This window comes from Leiobunum rupestre, chromosome 2, assembly GCF_980474605.1.
Source record: "Leiobunum rupestre chromosome 2, qqLeiRupe1.1.hap1, whole genome shotgun sequence".
In the NCBI taxonomy this organism is placed as follows: domain Eukaryota; kingdom Metazoa; phylum Arthropoda; class Arachnida; order Opiliones; family Sclerosomatidae; genus Leiobunum; species Leiobunum rupestre.
This window is the reverse complement of record NC_143385.1, coordinates 14,356,927-14,375,140: the sequence shown is the minus strand read 5'-3', so window position 1 is coordinate 14,375,140 and position 18,214 is coordinate 14,356,927. Positions and strand designations below refer to the sequence as shown.

Genomic DNA, 18,214 nt, shown 5'->3' with positions numbered 1-18,214 from the left:
TTCCTTTGTAATTAATTGTTTCCCAGAAAGTGTCAACGACTCGGTCAAAGACCTTCCCAATTTGAAGCAGTTGATCCTTCGTATGAAATAGTCAAGTTGTGTTATTTTCGAAGTGCTGTAGAAACAGTAAAATACGTAATATATTACCTTGCAGTTTAGACAGACATAAAAAGGTAGCAAATACATCATTCCTTACATTTTCCTTCTTCTAAAAAGATGCCAGTTATTGTTGATCGAGTTTACTCTTAAGATTTTAGAGATATATTTTTCGCTTTGTGTATATTATTTTAAGGAATTTTATTTAAATAGAAACATTTAACCAGACTAAACGTTGAGAGAACCCGCATTCCGTGTAAACTGTTCTTCATAAAATACTCTTAGATCAAGTCTCCCTACACATTTTTATAGCTTTTATTTACAACTGTATATAAATTAAATAGAACTATTTAGAAATGAAAATTGTTATACAACAAAACTTTCTTATACTCTAACATGGAGGAATAGTAGAGGAGGAGAAAGGAAAGAAGGCGCTAAATCCGACAGCGTAGTGCCAGTTCGAGGCGGGGAGAAAAAAAAGGGGGGGAAGTCGAGGTAGACTTTTTAAAGAATTCAAACCCTAACCGGTAGATCGCGCCATGATCGCGCTGCCTTTGTTGGAATGTGTGAATAGATAAAAGTCTACCTCGACATACCCCCCGTTTCTACATCCCCCTTTACGCGATTTCTGGAGAGGAATGTCAGTGCTTAGCCCAATCAGAACTTTCAATACCACTCCAGGGCTATTCGTCTATGACTCTAAATAGTATATTTCAGCCCATTTCAAAATTGTAGCAGACGACAGTTTCTTTGAATAAAATAATACATTGGTTTTCCAAATTTGAAGTGAGGTAGAACACACAAAAATTATTTGTTAGATAGAAGTATATTATTTGATATTTTTCCATGGGTTTAATAATTTTCTAAAGGGAACATTTTCCATGTTATTTTGATGTTCTATTATTTACTAATATTTTGTGGGTATGTAAAATAAAATTAATAGAAATCTGTAAACAAAGTTTCAAGGGCGCATTTATTCCATCCAATTAAGTCAGCAAATTGGGGCCCTGGGCGCGCGCCTATTGCGTCTAGGCGTAAAAACGCCTCTACAATGCGTAAGAAAAACGTGCTTATGAAGAACAGTCTACAAGTACTACGAGCTTCCCCACATTTTTGTTTACTGGCTTGAGCTTTCTATTAAACTCGTATTTCAATGTAGCCTTTTATAATACGTAAAAATTCCCAAAAAAATGCATTGACATTTAAATTTGAATTCATAGAAAAACAAATTTTATTAAGTATTCGTTTGGTTTTCTAATAATAACATTGATCCTGACGATACATAAATCTCCCGCTAACCAATATAGCCAGCAATATACGAGTCTGTAACACATGGACAATTGAACAGACAGGGAAATATGGGTGTCTTCTTATCTTTGATCCTTTGGTACCTTTGGATATAGTCCGTCCATGTTAAATTAGGTCCTCCCGTATTTGAACCTTAAAACTGTATTTGATCAGGTCCAGGGGCGAAGGAAGTAGGAGGCGAGGGGTAAGACACTCTGCGAACTCGGTGTACACTGCCGTACCTTTGACAGTGCTAAATGGAACTCGCGAACTCGGTGTACAGATTATCTGAGACTGTCTTACCCCTCGGAAGGAGGGGCAGCATCCAACTGTTTGCTCGCTCGTAAACTGAAAATTGTCTTTAGTTTAAGATATTAAAAGTTAAATAATAATGAAGCAAAATTTCACCCCGATGAGAAAAGCAATTTGATAATCTGCACAAGTTTTTTAGGACATAAAATTGAATTTGTTTTAAATTATACTTAAACTTTACTTAGTTTATTAATTATCACCTTAAACCCAGCTAAACAGCTCCAAAGATAAAAATTATGAAATCTCCCCGTTTCTGGTTTCCAAAAAGAGAAGATTGCGGTTGCCTGGTCCCTTCCAACATCTCAAACGCTAATTCCTACGCACCTTATCTGATCGGTTACTGAAGTTCGTCAGTTTAAATTTGCACGTTCGGAATTTTTTAAGGAGTATTCAACATTCCCCATCTATTACATCATTTTCCTTGCAGGAGTTCGTGTGTTGGATGGTGCGATGACTGACGCTGTGGAAGCCAAGGCCCTCAGTTTCAACATACATCACATTGACATTTACAGCTCATCGTGGGGTCCCAGCGACAACGGAGCCACCTTAGAAGGTCCGGCAAAGTTGACGAGAAAAGCATTCAAAGCCGCAATTAAGAAGGTGCTACATAGAAACTATTCACTTTCCCCAAGAAAGCGCATTTATATATAATTAGAGAGAATGTCTATGACGAGACGATTTTTAAACCTATGACCGATTCCACCTCATGGCCTGCCACCATAGTCTTCCCTTAAATGCAATCAAATCTCGGGGCAAGAGTCACTCGAACATGACGTCCGCGGATCGTCTTAATATAGACCTAGTCCTTTTCCCAAAATGTAAATAAATGCATTCTTGCTTTTAAATATCCCTGTTTTGCTAAAACTGACAAAGATGCCAAAGCTCAGGGGGATGGGGGGTATGAAAGTGACGCAAAACTCTCCCGCCATTGTAGTTAAAAAGGCTAACCAAAAATCCTGCTAAGAAGCTGCGAGAGTGTTTAAATTGATTTTCAATTTTGTTTAGGTAATAATATAAGTACAATTTTAAGTAAGTTTAAAGTGAAGTTCATTAACGAGGTATCACAATCCACCTAGAGGGAACATAATATTTTAAATTTATAATCAAGTTTTCATGGTTTAAAATTAAATTCCAAGAAATAATATGTACTAAGGAAAAGGAACCACTTGCATTTAGGCAGCGCCGGCCCTAGGGTAGAGCAATCGGAGCGGTTGCTCTAGGCGCCAGGTGGAAAGGAGCGCACAATCTCGCTCTACCCTGACCAAGGGCTAGTGCCGGCGCTGCATTTAGGTATCAGGTCTGTGTAGCGGGAGGGTTCAGAGGTCATAACATAAAGGAGCTGGCGGAAAGGGCTCAGTCTTCGTACTTCCACAGGAAATTTCAATTAGATGGTTACCTGATTACATATCTTGACCTCGGATCCAAGAAAGTAGCTCTATGGCCCTCTTAGAAATCGATTTTTTATTTCGTCATTTCAGGGTCGAAATGGCCTGGGTTCGATTTTTGTTTGGGCTTCGGGCAACGGTGGTCTTGCCGCTGATAACTGCAACTGCGACGGATACTCGAACTCGATGTGGACGATTGCCATCAGCGGCGCAAGCGAAAACAATGAAATTCCTTGGTACGGCGAACCCTGTTCCTCCACACTGGCTTCGACGTACAGCAGTGGCTCAGAAGAGGAAAAGAAAATCGTAAGAACATTTCTGTTCGATGGTACTCGACACAAATCTTTAGTACTTGTGTTATATTCAAATTTATACTTATTCATTATATTAAATAAACTGCAGCTTAACGCTACGAATAATTTTCCCCGGTTGAAATGTGGTTTTAAATCGTTTGTTATGTTATCCTTTCAGAATTTTTTCCCCGTTTTGTTATCCCCTTGGAATTATTTATCCCGTTTTGTTATCCCCTTGGAATTTTATGTCCTGATTTGTTAACCCCTTGGAATTTTTTGTCACGTTTTGTTATCTCCTTGGAATTTTTTGTCCCGTTTTGTTATCCCCTTGGAATTTTTTGTCCCGTTTTGTTAACCCCTTGGAATTTTTTGTCCCGTTTTGTTAACCCCTTGGAATTTTTTGTCCCGTTTTGTTATCTCCTTGGAATTTTTTGTCCCGTTTTGTTATCCCCTTGGAATTTTTTGTCCCGTTTTGCTATCTCCTTGGAATTTTTTGTCCCGTTTTGTTATCCCCTTGGAATTTTTTGTCCCGTTTTGTTATCCCCTTGGAATTTTTGTCCCGTTTTGTTAACCCCTTGGAATTTTTTGTCGCGTTTTGTTTCCCCCTTGGAATTTTTTTCCCCGTTTTGTTATCCCCTTGGGATTTTTTGTCCCGTTTTGATATCCTCTTGGAATTTTTTGTCCCGTTTTGTTATCCCCTTGGAATTTTTTGTCCCGTTTTGTTAACCCCTTGGGATTTTTTGTCCCGTTTTGATATCCCCTTGGAATTTTTTGTCGCGTTTTGTTATCCCCTTGGAATTTTTTCCCCGTTTTGTTATCCCCTTGGGATTTTTTGTCCCGTTTTGATATCCCTTTGGAATTTTTTGTCCCGTTTTGTTAACCCCTTGGGATTTTTTGTCCCGTTTTGTTATCCCCTTGGAATTTTTTGTCCCGTTTTGTTAACCCCTTGGGATTTTTTGTCCCGTTTTGATATCCCCTTGGAATTTTTTGTCCCGTTTTGTTATCCCCTTGGAATTTTTTGTCCTGTTTTGTTATCCCGTTTGAATTTTTTATTTCTTTCAATTTATCCCGCCTGATATTGTTGAAGTTCATATTCAAGGAAATCAGCAAATCTTCGGTGCCGGAGACGAAGTTAAAAAGAACGTAAACTGGTTTATTACAAGACAATGTATTATAATACTGGGTGTTTCAAAAGGTTATGCAAAACTTTTAAGGAGTTGTAGAGGGTGAGTAGCCTACATCCAGGGGCTAGTAGGCCACACTTTGAAGCTCTCTGGCGCTCTTTTAACTCATCGTAGGGAAAAAAACAGGCATACTTCTCAACTCACCCCCTACAACTCTTTAAAATTTTTGCATAACCTTTTGAAATACCCTGTATAATAATAGTTTCAACAACGAGTGCTAGTAGAGAAAATAACCAACAGAACAATAATAATCCGCTATAGCATTATATTAATACAATAGAACCAGAATATTTAATAAAAAAAACTATCATATATTCAGCAGTGTAAATATAATTTGTGTTTGAAGTCCACATCGCTCTATCTCCAACAGATTAAAAAACGTTACATTAAATCTTACACGTAAACACTTCTAAATTGGCAGTCACTTTCTAAAGGGGGGGTTTATTGAAACCATACAGGGTGGCTCGATTTGCTCTGACGAGGCTTTTTTCTCAAAACTATTGAGATATAATTTTTAAATTTTTAGGATATTCGTATTAGTTTGGAACGCTTTAAATTTCAGAAAACCCGAATACTTTTTCACTTTTCTTTAAATTTATGTTTTGACCGCTAGGTGCTAGGGAAAATTTTCAATGAGAAAGTTGTAAAGCATACTTTAAAACCTTCAAATAACGTTTGTTCAATCACAAACGAACAATTTTTCATTTAGATAATGAGATCACACAAAATAAAAACAAGGTCGCCATAGCAGGCCTAAGAGTTCTTTTACAAAGCTAAGTTAAATTAATTGTTTTTGAGAATAACATGTGAATGTACGATAAGTTAACCATTTATTTAATACAAAAAAGTGACAGAAAGATAAACAAGTATTTTCCAATCGAACTAAGAAAAAAAAAATTAATCGAAGCAATGAAAGGGTGGCGAAATTACAGGTATGGATCGATAATTCCTCCGTCTGCCGTGATACATGTTTCTGCTTGATGAAGCATACTTTGGAATCCACGCTGGATCATGTTGGGTGTGACCAATTGAAAATCATCGATGATACGCTCAGGGCTGGATTACCCAATAGGCCGACTAGGCCTGGGCCTAGGGCACCAAGTCTGCAAGGGGCAGCAGGTGGTTTTGAAAAAAAAATACAACATTTGCATTATTTACTTTTAACAAGTTTTTTCCGGAGTAATTTTAGTAAATGCATCCACATTTTTCGATACCATGTAAAGCAATTATTTATTAACGTCACTAAAATGTAGGCAATGTCTACATTGAAATTGTATTTTCCATCCATTTGTCAGTGATAAATTGCGGGGCTCCTAGCTCGCTTCGCTCGCCACTGAAAGGGGGCACCAAAATTAGCTTGGGCCTAGGGCCCAACAAGGTCTTAATCCGGCCCTGGATACGCTGACGTAATTCATCCAGGATCATAACAGGCGTCGCATAGACATGATCGTTGATGAAACCCCACAGGAAGAAGTCCGTCGGTGTGAGGTCAGGCGACCTTGGAGGCCATTGGACTGGTCAGTTTCGTCCTATCCATCGTTGTGTTTATTCAACGTAAAGGTGGTCTACGACAGCTCGAGGTTGATGTGGAGGTGCACCTTCATGTTGGTACCCCAGAGTCGTCCGTAGTTGGCCAAAGGAATGACTTCTAATGCGCCAGCGACTTCATTCTGTAACAAAGCCAAGTAACTCTGCCCATTTAGACGGTTTGGCAGAATAACTGGGCCGATGACTCGATCTCCGACCAGAAACGCCCACACGTTTAACCGAAATTGTTGTTGGTGGTGGTAGGGAAATCCCCATCGTGGATTCACATCACTCCACATGTGATTGTTTTAGTGGTTAAATGGTCCGTCACTCCCAAACGAACACTCTTCGGTCACCAAGAGTAGATCTAAAAAATCCGGAGTTTTGTTCTCCATGTTGCTTAACCAGTTACAAAAGTCAAACCTACGAACCATATCTCCTTCATGAAGAGCTTGATGAAGTGTTGCTCGATTAGGATGAAAGTTGCGCTCGTGAAGGATACTCCAAATGCGAATTCTGGGCATATCGAATGCTTGCTTGAGGATATGCTAAATCTAGTTCAATCTCGAACAGCTCCGAGGACGGTGTTGAGACTGGGAAATTTGTCAGAATACCGCATACTGAAAAGTTAACATACCCTAGGAGCGTTTCGATGAGCTTCACCTAAAAATATTCAGCGGAATACAAAGGCATTGTTAAACTTGCAAGACTCAGACTGCGCTTCATTTTGGGTTATTTTGGTTTAAATACTAGAACTAAAATAAACCTTTGTACAAATTAACTAAGAAAAATATGTTTTGTAAAATAAGTAGGAATAATTAGACTCACTTGTTTTTTGATGTTATTCTCAAAAACAATTAATTTAACTAAGCTTTGTAAAAGAACATTTAGACCTGCTATGCGAACTTGTTTTTTTGCTGACTTCAATATCTAAGTGAAAATTGTTCGTTTGTGATCGAACCAACGTTTGTAGGTTTTCCAGTATTTCCTACAACGTTCTCATTGAAAATTGTTCTCTAGCACCTGGTGGTCAAAATATAATTAAAAAAAAACGTGAACACCTATTCGAGTTTTCTGCAATTTACAATTTAAATCCTTCCCAACTAAATACGCAAACCCTGAAAATCTCAAAATTATATCTCAAATAGTTATGAGAAAAAAAGCCTGGTCAGAGCAAATCGAGCCACCCAGTATAGCTTAATTATGCTAATGATAAAATATTTTGTTTGATCTCATTCAAGGTGACGACTGATCTTCATCACGAATGCACATTGAACCACACGGGCACATCGGCTGCGGCCCCGATAGCAGCTGGAATTATCGCATTAACATTACAAGCAAAGTATTCTTCGAAATTTATACCTTTGGGAATATGCTGTTGTTCACGAAAGTACCATTGGTATGAAAAGTGTCACGGTCCCGGCTATACCGGAATAATAGCAGGGAAAGGATATATTCCTGAGATTGGGCGGTTGCTGAAATTAGCTGATATCTTTTTAATTTTATGATTTCCTACTAAAATTTAATCTAAAATAATTTAAAATATTGAAAAATTTAAATGTCAGGAATCTGATGGTGGTTTCAGAATTTATCTACGACGGCATTAGTTTATAATGTACACTCTGTTTAAAAAGTCTTCGACAGGTGAAATGTTTGCCCTTTTTTAATTCTGCTAGAAAACTGTAATAGATAGATCGATGAAACCAATTGCAACTATTATTTATTTTCCAATATCTTTCGTTATTTATCGCTTTCGTCCGCCAAAAATTAATAGTTTTGGCGGGTACCGTCAAAACTTATTTTTGAAAACTTTTTAAATATTGGTTCTACGGCATTGACTCACGCGTTTTTGAATTCACAATGGTCGGTTCATATTTAGAAAGTGGAAAAATTATCCCTCTACAACCAACGGTTGAGAATGTATCGCGTTTACAAACTTTCGTCGAAACTAGGAAAAACCTAAAATGCATCAAGCGATTATTAAAAACGCAACTTCGACAGCCATCCAACAACATTGAAAATATATTTAATTAAAGGCTAGTTTAAAAAAAAACAAATTCCTAGGACAACTAGGCAAGTGGTTTTAAGAATATCCTTTTTTATACGCTAAAGCTTTTAAACTATTAATTTTTGGCGGATGAAACCGATAAAAAACGAAAGATATTGGAAAATAAATTAGGGTTGCAATTGGTTTCATCTAGCTATCTATTATAGTTTTCTAGCAGAATTAAAAAGAGGGCAAAATTTTCACCTGTCGAAGACTTTTTAAACATAGTGTACAGCTACCTATAAGTAAGAATCCGCCATAGATCTCACGTTAAGAGATATTTATCTTATAAAATGTCAGAACGGGTATACGTGACTCCCTGCGGTGACTTTTAGCTTCTTCAACTTCCGTCGATAGCGGAAACGGCTATTTCCATGGATACGAGATGAACAGAAGCACGCGAAGTTAGCACGTATAGCTGAGCTAGCCCTAACGACGCTGGTTTTATATTTTACACGGCCGGCGATGGGTTCCTTGATTTGGGGGAAAATTTAAACGAAACTACTATTGTGTCAACATTTTAGAAAAATATTTTATTCATTTCAATATCAACATGAATGGTCGTAAGATATTCGTTGTTTAAACTCGCGTTAGGCTCAACGAGCTTTTACTCGTCGTTGAAACGAAACGGGATTTCACAGTCAAAATTATACGTCGATTTTTTGCCATCAGATGGCGACACGGCGCTACGCAAACGTCATGGCATAAATCGCTGTTAACGCTTAGCCTATGTACTATTCTAACTTATAGGGAGCTAGTATATTATAAACTTATGACGATGAGTAATATCTTCGCCAAATCCAAATTTCTGATCTGAAGATTCAAGATCCAATGTACTGCTCCAAGCTAGTAAGGCATTCTTAGTTTACAAGTCGAATTTACTGAGTGAACACACAATGATCACATTCACGTACATAATCGGAATGCATATATGGACTTACGCTACACTGTTCATAAAATATTTTTAACATATAAGCTATAGTAAACTCAAGGTTAGTTACGAAAGAAAATACACCAATTGGTACAGCAAGCAAGATAATTTATTATTGTTGGTTTTAAAACAACTGTCGGCTCTATCATAGCCACCTGCATTATGATAAGGCCCTTCTTATTAGAGATGGCAATGAATCTATCTGATTCTTGGAAAAAGATTATTTACTGGTGAACGTGGTGCCATCTACTAATGGCAAAGGAAGCTAAAATTGAAAATAGCAAAAAAATCACGTCGTCAGAGAACCATTAATAATTATTAAAATTAGACAACTTATACTCTAGTTACAATGTTAGTGGACTTAAACATAAATTATATATCCCATAAAAATATATTGTTAAAAATTACTATATTTTAAGTTATTGTCCAATTCGCAAACGAGCTAATCAACGTGAGGGGTACAGTTACTTTTGAGTACAATTGTAGCTTAAGCATCTTGTTTTGATTTCAACGCTAGCGACATCGGTTGGGAAAACCAGCTACTTCACGTCGAGCCGACACTCACTTTAAATTAAATAAACTCGCCGATTTCAGTACAAAAATAGCTCTATTACACTTCGTTCCCCCTTTTTCGTAAGAAAAGTTTTTCAATATTTTTAATTTTTAATTTTAACAGAGATGTATTTGAAAATTAAGGGTTCTGATCTTCAATTAAGTTCATATAGGCTTCGTCCGTAGATTCACAATTATCAGCGCTTATCGACCGAGATCTAAATTAAATTTTTGAAAACATTCCGCTTGTTCAAAATGATCTCTATTCAAAGTTAAAAGTTTCAGCCAAGAAATATGGAAATCCAAATGCCGTCTAATATTAGTCGATGAGTATTAAGGCAGATGGCGCTAGATTCGCTAAATTCGAAGCCTATACCACTTTACCATACGATTAACCGCTAACAAGTTGCTTAAAGGAGAAATATACCCTGCATGTAATATAAATCCCTTAAATGTTTCTTCAACGGTTTTTTATCGTCCGCCGTTAAACAAACCAATCAATACCTTACGTATAACATAATAATTTTACTAACATTTTTTTTTAAATAAATAGATGGTAAATTTGGGAGGGTTTGCATAGGCTTTCACAATTTGTACACAGTTCGTTGCATTTTAAGTCGGGTTTTTTTCTTCATGAACATCAAATTATGTTTAAAAAGTAACTTGGAGCTGGTAGTTCGTCCGTTATTTGGAGACTAATTTAGCTACGTCCGAAATACGAGCTCCATTCGGTTAGTTTACAAACTTCACACTCACACACAAAATCATAAAGTAAATACTAGTAAATTACATTTTCGCTTGTCCCACTGTTGTTTCAGATTGAAAATAGAGAAATCTGTTCATGGTAATTTCCGGCCTACTTCTGTTGAAATTGGCATTAATACGTGATTTTGAGTTTCTACCCAAAAAGAAACGGCTTTAACTATATCTTTCAAGAAATATAGATAAAGGGCATTCGATAACTATCGTAACTGAGATATAATCCTGTAAAATTTTAATTTTGATTTTCGTTCTCTTAGCATTGCTTTTCGTTTGCATGTTGAAATAAATTTATCAATAGAACCATATCTTCACTAAAAATTTCGAAAATATTTTGCTGAATAGCAGTCATTAAATAATCAGTATTAGTTTCGATGGATGATTGACAAAAAACAGTCATTTTCATCGTTTTTTTAACAAGAAAGAGGCCGATTCCGAATAAGTAATAAATTATGTCATAGAGGTTAACTTTAATTCGCATACATTTTTCATCTTGATTCAACAATAAAACCTTATCCCGCAATTGCTTTGATGTCAAACCTTATCTCGACTGTGCAACTTATCGTCATACAGATGGTACTTTTGTATTTACTCTTAAATTAACCCAACATAAGAAATAGCTATTGACCAAGCTTTTATAGAAGTTTAGCAACGAAAATATTTGGAAATTTACAACACATTCCTTTTTCCGACAAAAATCTAATGTAAACTTGACCATATTGATAATTATCATTATGTACATATATCTAGCCCGAATTTGACATGGCGAGATATACAGCATCTTGTGATAAGGGCGTCAAGTAGAAAGAATTTAATCTCACACGACTGGAAAATCAATGGCGTAGGACGACAAGGTAGTATTTCCATTATTTTACATTGCTGCAATATGGCCGCTCCTATTTCTCTAGAGCCCGGCCAAAAAACAACGTCACAAAATATGATTTATTTATAATCGGGGTGAATGACTATGTTCATTCGATCATGTTCTAGTTTTACGCGAGGGCAGAAGGAAAGTGTCACTGGCCTGCACTTCAGTCGCGTCCATAGGCCCTGAAATAAACCCCTCTCTGCCTGTCTTGCCCCCCTGTTGAACAATGCTGCCAGATCTATGCATAGAAAGTTCTCAGCTTTGGCAGTATAAAGAGAAACCGTAGACTAACCTGTTATATGTACAGTCGCAGGAGCACAAACTCTATAATCGTCTATGAATTATATTTTATTTAAAGGGCTATGGTAGAGATCGGCGGAACAGATAAATTAACCGCAAAAGTTTCGATTATTCATAAAAATTTCGGTTGACTGTTTATTCGTAGATATTATTCGGACTGATTCGAGCTTTTAGGGAGGTGGATTGGAAGCAACGCTAAAAATTACGAAGTCATTATTCCGACAATATAAATAAATACATTCCTATCAAAGAGAAAAAATCTATTAATTTTACTACACTCGGTATTTATGAAATATAGAAGGTGTTCGGCTAACAAATAAGCTATCGTTGATAATCTCTGCCTACACGAAAAAAGAGACTGCTATCGTACCCAAAAGATAACGGAGAGGAGTGGTTTTTATCCCGAAAATCACAAAATGATTTGTGGGCATTGAACATATTATCTGTTAGCCTGAAAACCTTCTTGTTAAAACTAAATATAAATACTAAGATTTTCAAAAGCGCAAATTTCATTAGCGAACCGGTCAGTGTACCTAAAAAAGCACCTTTTTTGGAGAAAAGTCCAGGCCAGTGGCAAATAGTGAAAAATTGGGAAAAAAGTTGCAAATAGTGGTTAATAAAGAAAAATTGCATTTCAATGCTTAAAAAACGTTTATCGTATAAATGTCTAGTTTACACAGAACTTACAATGTTAGAATTATTTATTCCAAAACAATTAACAGCCTATTATAATGTTAATCAGAATTTGACCATTCTTAAGCGTATATATTTGCCTTAAGTTTCCCAAATCTGAAATTTCGGTGTTAAAATATGTATTTATTATTATTTTCTAATTTTCTTTGGTGAAAATATTTATTGGCCATTTTTGGCCCGATTGCCCACTAAATTGACTTTTGTCCAGGCCGGAATTTTCCACACTATGGTCCAGCTGGGATTTTCCACCATGGAACACTGGAGCCTGCGTATTTATTTTAAAATTTCAATAATTTTAAATGGTTTTTTTTATGAATTCAGTGAGTCATTTCTTTGGTTACGGCTTAATGGACGCCGCTGCTATGGTCGATTTAGGCAGACACTGGCTGACGGTTCCTGAACAACACAAATGTGTCACTAGAGCCGAAAATGTTGAAAAGTAATGTTTAACTTTTCACTTTTAAACCTCCCTTCAGAAAATCATTTAAAGGGCTCTTACAAGATAAAATCGTTGTCTGCCTAGAAATAAACATTATAAAAAGGGATGGTTACAAAAATTATTTTTATTGGTTTCGAATACGTTCTACACAACCTTAACTTTAACATTTTTTTGTTGATTCCAAAAGACCATTATTTAATCATTACAAGAGGTATTTACAATTTCTGTTACTTGATAGCTTTTGATATCCCTATGAATTCCCATCCCTTAATGTTTATTCACTACCGCTGATTTTTCAAAACACTACTTTCTAAAATTATTGGTGACTTCAGTATTTTGACAAAAATTTGATTTGTAAATAAGCACGTTCGTTGAAATAAAACATTCATTTTGGATCCTTAAGTAACATAATAACAATAAGTATGACACTTCCTGTTGTTTTAATTATTATTTTGTGACCTTTCTCGATACTGACATTCTCACTCAGCTACGACTTGGACTTGCACTCGAAATGAGTATATTTCGCCTTAGGCATATTTAGACCCTAGGGGGCTCTGTGGTAAGATCGAAACCTATATTGGGCAGTAGCTCTGAATATCAGTTCGGTGATAAATTTTCCTGATTTACAAACTTGTAGTTATTATGTTTCTTATGGTTGTACGCATCCGCGGTTTGGCGGGGAAATTCGTGCCGAATAGAATCTCCAAAAAGCCTGAGAAGGTATACTTCAGTTGCAAGAAATTTATTATAATCTTCGGTTATTAATTGTTTTATTTTTAAAAGTCTTTCTGTGGTGTTTTTCCTCCTGGTAAAGGATTATACCTGCTAGGAGTCAATGGAACCTAAATCTGAAGGTGTACTGCGAAGACGTGAACTATTTAGAGCACGTTCAGTCTACGATCACAATATTCACGGCCAAGAGAGGCGATTTGAAAATCGATCTAACGTCTCCAATGGGAACAAAGTAATTCAAATGATCTTCTGTGGCGATGCCAACGTTTTCGGTCAGGTAGCCCTTGAAATTGGTCCCACTATTAATTTTTGGTATTCTTAGAGGGATTTTGGGCCTTTTTTATTTTCTAAATCTATCAAAATATGGTCATTCACCAGCAATATTTCAGTTAACAAAAATATTTATCAATTTAAAACTTTCTTGGGTGCCCTTGGTACGGTTTAGGAACCTTTTTTAAAATTTCGAGGTAGACTATACACTCTTTTTCGCGGTATTTTCGTGGGCACATCCATGTTTGTTTTTCCCCTTTCAGCCCCATCCTCCTTACGGATACCCAAAGAGTGGATGTTAGACTCCCCACTGAGGGCAGAGACAAATCAGACAATGGCCGACGAGCGGGAGTCAAGTACAGGGCCGTCTTTAACCTATTGGAGACCGTGAGCACATTAGGATAATGGGGCCCCTAGGACCTTGACAGAGCACTAACTAGACTTGACAGAGCAGGAACTAGGGGGAACCTATCGATCGCGGGGCCCTGGGCACGTTCCTTGAGTGCCCAGTGGGAAAGAGGAGCCTGGGCAAGTAAGAGGGGTAAAAAAAGGCGCGAAAAAGAGTGTATACAGCCGGGCCTATTCGCTGGCGCCGCCACTGATAATTTTGCTTCCCTATTTGAAAGGAAACGTTATCATTCTAGGTCGCAGTTATTAACGATTCGACCACACGACAATTCTTCTTCGGGATTTAATGAGTGGCCCTTCACAACTGTTCATTCGTGGGAAGAAAGCCCGAATGGAGTTTGGCTGTTGGAAATTTATAACGACAACCAAAGTACGATATAGTTTTATTTTAATTCTGCTCCATTTTGCTTATTCGGGCATCAGAATTTACGTGGTAGTTACAGACTTGTAAATAGGGGTATGTCTATTTTTCATTAGGGTCACTGACTCATGGGGGAGTTCAAATTAAATAAATATATACAGAAACGACAGGAATTGTCGTTTAAATTCGGGGTCCTGGCATGGGTATAAATAATTCTTATGGATTCCCTACTGAGAGAAAACGCATCCAGCAAATGTGTTTCTGCAGTCAGCGCCATCTAGCTGAGGGTTTGATCAAATGGAGGTGACTAGACTCATGTGTACTATTGCTCCTACAGCACGTTTTCTTCCTTGGAACCGGCATCGTTTAATTTTAATTAAAACTACAAAATTAATTAAAAGGAAACACAATCTGAATTCTGAACAGGGAATCCATAAGCATTATATATATATCCATAGTCCTGGTGACCCCCGACACTTCTTTGAATAATTTATTTCGAGGGTCCAGGCATTTATTTTGAGAGTCAATGACCGCCGGACTGCCTCTAATTGCGAGTCTGGGTAATTTAGCAAATATGTACAATATATATTAAATAGCATAAAGGTTATTTCACTACTTCTATAGGATTATCAAATAATAGTATTTTAATTGGAAATTGTAACTATTCATTAAATATATACCACGTTTTATTACAGTTCTTGCTAAAATACCCTTTTAAAATCTGGAAACCTCCCGTAGTTAAAAGTTAATTTAAGTATAAAAAAGGCTCGAAACTCGATAAGGTTCTAAGTGTTTTATACAGAGGCGTGACTTATGAGGACATTTTTATTTCCCAAACACGTAATTATGTGCCCCTACCTCATTCAAACAATTCATTGACCCTTTAAGCCACTTTATAAATACTTTTCAAATTAAGTTATAAATTTAACAGCTATTGGAGGAAAGGAAACTAACTTCTAACTACGCGGAGATTCAAGACTTTGAAATGGTATTTTAGCGAGAACTTTAATAAAAGGGGTATATTTTTAAACATTTGCCCACGGACTATATTATTATTATACACACAGGACGTTCCTGCGTATATAAGCTCACAAAAAAAATATACCCCACCATGAACAATAAGAGAGTAAAATTGTAAATGTTAGGAGAGGTACAGGAATAAAAATAATGATTTATAGACCCTTTTCGGTTAAAAATATGGCCATTGACATCGCTCCCAGAAATATGATATTTGTCATTTGGAAGACGGAGTGTATGGTTGACTACATAACTAAATAAATGAAGATATAAAATTAGATTGAAATTAGATATTTGCACCTTTAAGGCATTAACTGGTAAGAGCTCTAAACAGTTTTTTCATTTCGGAGAACTGTTTTTGTTATAATTGAAATATGTTTCGCTAGGCAGAGTAAAGTAGCTGAGCCTGTTTTACTTAGGCTTTTTAGTATTTATTTTAGATTTTGTAGTTCATAAAAAAATATCCTGTGAATATGGGAAATATTGGGCTTATTTCTTGCCCTCTGTAGTCTGTTCTGTAGGCTCTGTTCATAGAGATAGAAAATAAATAGAGGGAAGATTACCGCGTTAGGGCACCCCTGTTTTTGACCTGTAAAATTCATCCCCACGCGCGCATGTATGAAAGCGAAGATGGGCAGAATTTGCAACGCCATCTATCCTTCCTTTGTTTACATCAAATGACAGTTGATTTTCTAAAAGGCGTAATGTATTTCATTTCACCGCGCGTCGATGGCGCCACGTAATCTGCCCATCGCATGCCTTCCTACATTGGCGAAAAGGGGGTCGTGCCTCTATTTCTTTTCTATCTCTATGGCTCTGTTATTTTCATTTCCTGCTAAGCGTCGTCTGCTTTATTTTCACGGAATACGATTAGGTCGTTCCGCATAACGCAATCCGCTCAGGCTGCTCAGTGGCAAAGTAATTGAATGTAAAATTACAACTAAACTTATTATAATTATGGAGAACAGTATCTGAAGATGATGAAACCGAATTTGATAAAGACTTGAAAATCAAATTCGATAAAGAGAAGAAAAGTGTTGTTTAGCGTTATTTCGGAACACTAATGAAAAGAGAAAAGGTAGTTGATACCAACAATAGTTATTGCAATTTGTGTCTAAAACCAAAGGATGGCCTTAAAGGAAACATGTGGTCAGAAATTTATATCCCGGTGCTCCAAGCGAACAAACAGCCTACCACACCGGCGGTCTCATCAGATTGCCCTACGCCAGCGTCCACAAGCCCGGACAGGTGACAAAACTAGCATGGGTAGCAGAACCCCACTACTGATGGTCGCACCCTCGACCCAAGCCGCTCATCCCGGCAGAAGGCGCAGCAATGGGTCGACCAGCTCGCCACTTCGCACACAGCAGTGGGATAGAGAGCGGATGCTCTGGCAACGCCAGCCGACACCCTACCGAGAAAGGTAGAGAGCCAAGCCCTTTGGAGAGAGCTCCTAAAGGGGGAACGGCGGGCACACAGCAGCCCGCATAACCTGGCACAGCCGGCACCGGATATCCCGGTGGAACCCCAAAAGACCGGGTGATGGGTCCGCCGTGCCCTCATACGGAGGCCCGCAGCCCCACAGCAGGCTACTCAATCCGCCGAAACGGCCAGGTTGCCCGGCCCCTCTCCGTGAGCCTGGGCCGAAGCCCAGTATCCAGCCCACACCTGACCGAAGTCGGAGGTGGAGATAGGACCATTTGGACGGAGCTTACATCTCCCAGTGCGCCACAGCCCTTATGGGTTACAAGAGCCGGACCCCGACTCCCTGGTAAAGCCACCAGTTAGAGCACACTCCGACCCCTTGAGGGCCCGACCTTAAAGGAAAACTGAAAACATATGAAAGTAATAAAAATTAATTCCAAGACAAACTTTACATAGAGACGCCGTCAAACGCCGGATATTTTTCACGCGCCGTCCGCGCCGCCACCGAAAGTTGAAACGCTGGCTTAAGCCGCCGCCGGCTAAATCAATTTTGGACCAAACGCCGCCGTCGACTTATTTGCTATAACTCATAGCCGTAAATAAGGCGCGTTTTAGTACTGGTTATACACTATTATATTTTCAGCATGTACCCGGCCTTAGCAAATATTTTTGAAATGTGTTAAAATCCTATTGTAACCAGAGTTGGACATAAGGTTTTTTTTAGTAATCAGTCGACTAGTGACCCTCCTACCTTAATTTATTTTAATAGTCACTGACTAGTGGGTATATACAAACAAGAATAACCGCCAAAATTTTGCTTTACTGTCAGAATTAAAATAGGAGTTTATTATCACTCGAGTAAGTTTGAGTTTTAATAAAATGGGATTGATTAATGATGAATTTATGATACGCCATATTCGCCATTATTTATGAATATTGAGGTAAATTTTTCACTATTCAAATTGACCAGATTTTGATTAATTTTAGTAGTAGAATGCCGTGCCTAGTGCCTTATGTCCAACCCGGATTTTAACTATAAATGTTTTCTTTAACAGTCAAAGTGAAAGCACGCTTAACTGTTTTTAAAGAAAATAATTTAATGAACGTGTAGTTACTCCTGACCTGCTTAACCTCTCTATAATATTTCCATCGTTTTCGTCATGAGTCGTATCTTCCCTAGTATTATATATATCCTCTGTTTATCAATTATAAACCCACATTTTTAATTAAATCCCGTTTAATTTAATGAACGTTTTCCCAGTTTCAAATGTTAGGCTTAGTTTCAAATAAATTATTTTACCGCCTTGAAGGCATATTTGTCGCGATTT

At 37.5% G+C, this 18,214-nt stretch overlaps 1 protein-coding gene across 1 annotated transcript in view; it reads left to right on the top strand.

Annotated features, from left to right (window-relative positions):
* LOC149956187 (furin-like protease 1) overlaps positions 1-16,506 on the top strand; it is a 28,312-nt gene extending 11,806 nt beyond the window's left edge. Inside the window, exons 8-15 of the mRNA XM_090166795.1 lie at positions 2,123-2,295; positions 3,174-3,386; positions 7,326-7,426; positions 11,124-11,227; positions 12,556-12,673; positions 13,488-13,637; positions 14,320-14,453; positions 16,430-16,506. Of these exons, the coding sequence (XP_090022921.1) occupies positions 2,123-2,295; positions 3,174-3,386; positions 7,326-7,426; positions 11,124-11,227; positions 12,556-12,673; positions 13,488-13,637; positions 14,320-14,453; positions 16,430-16,506 (1,070 nt within the window). The remainder of the gene's footprint in view (positions 1-2,122; positions 2,296-3,173; positions 3,387-7,325; positions 7,427-11,123; positions 11,228-12,555; positions 12,674-13,487; positions 13,638-14,319; positions 14,454-16,429) is intronic.
* Positions 16,507-18,214: the final 1,708 nt, after the last annotated feature.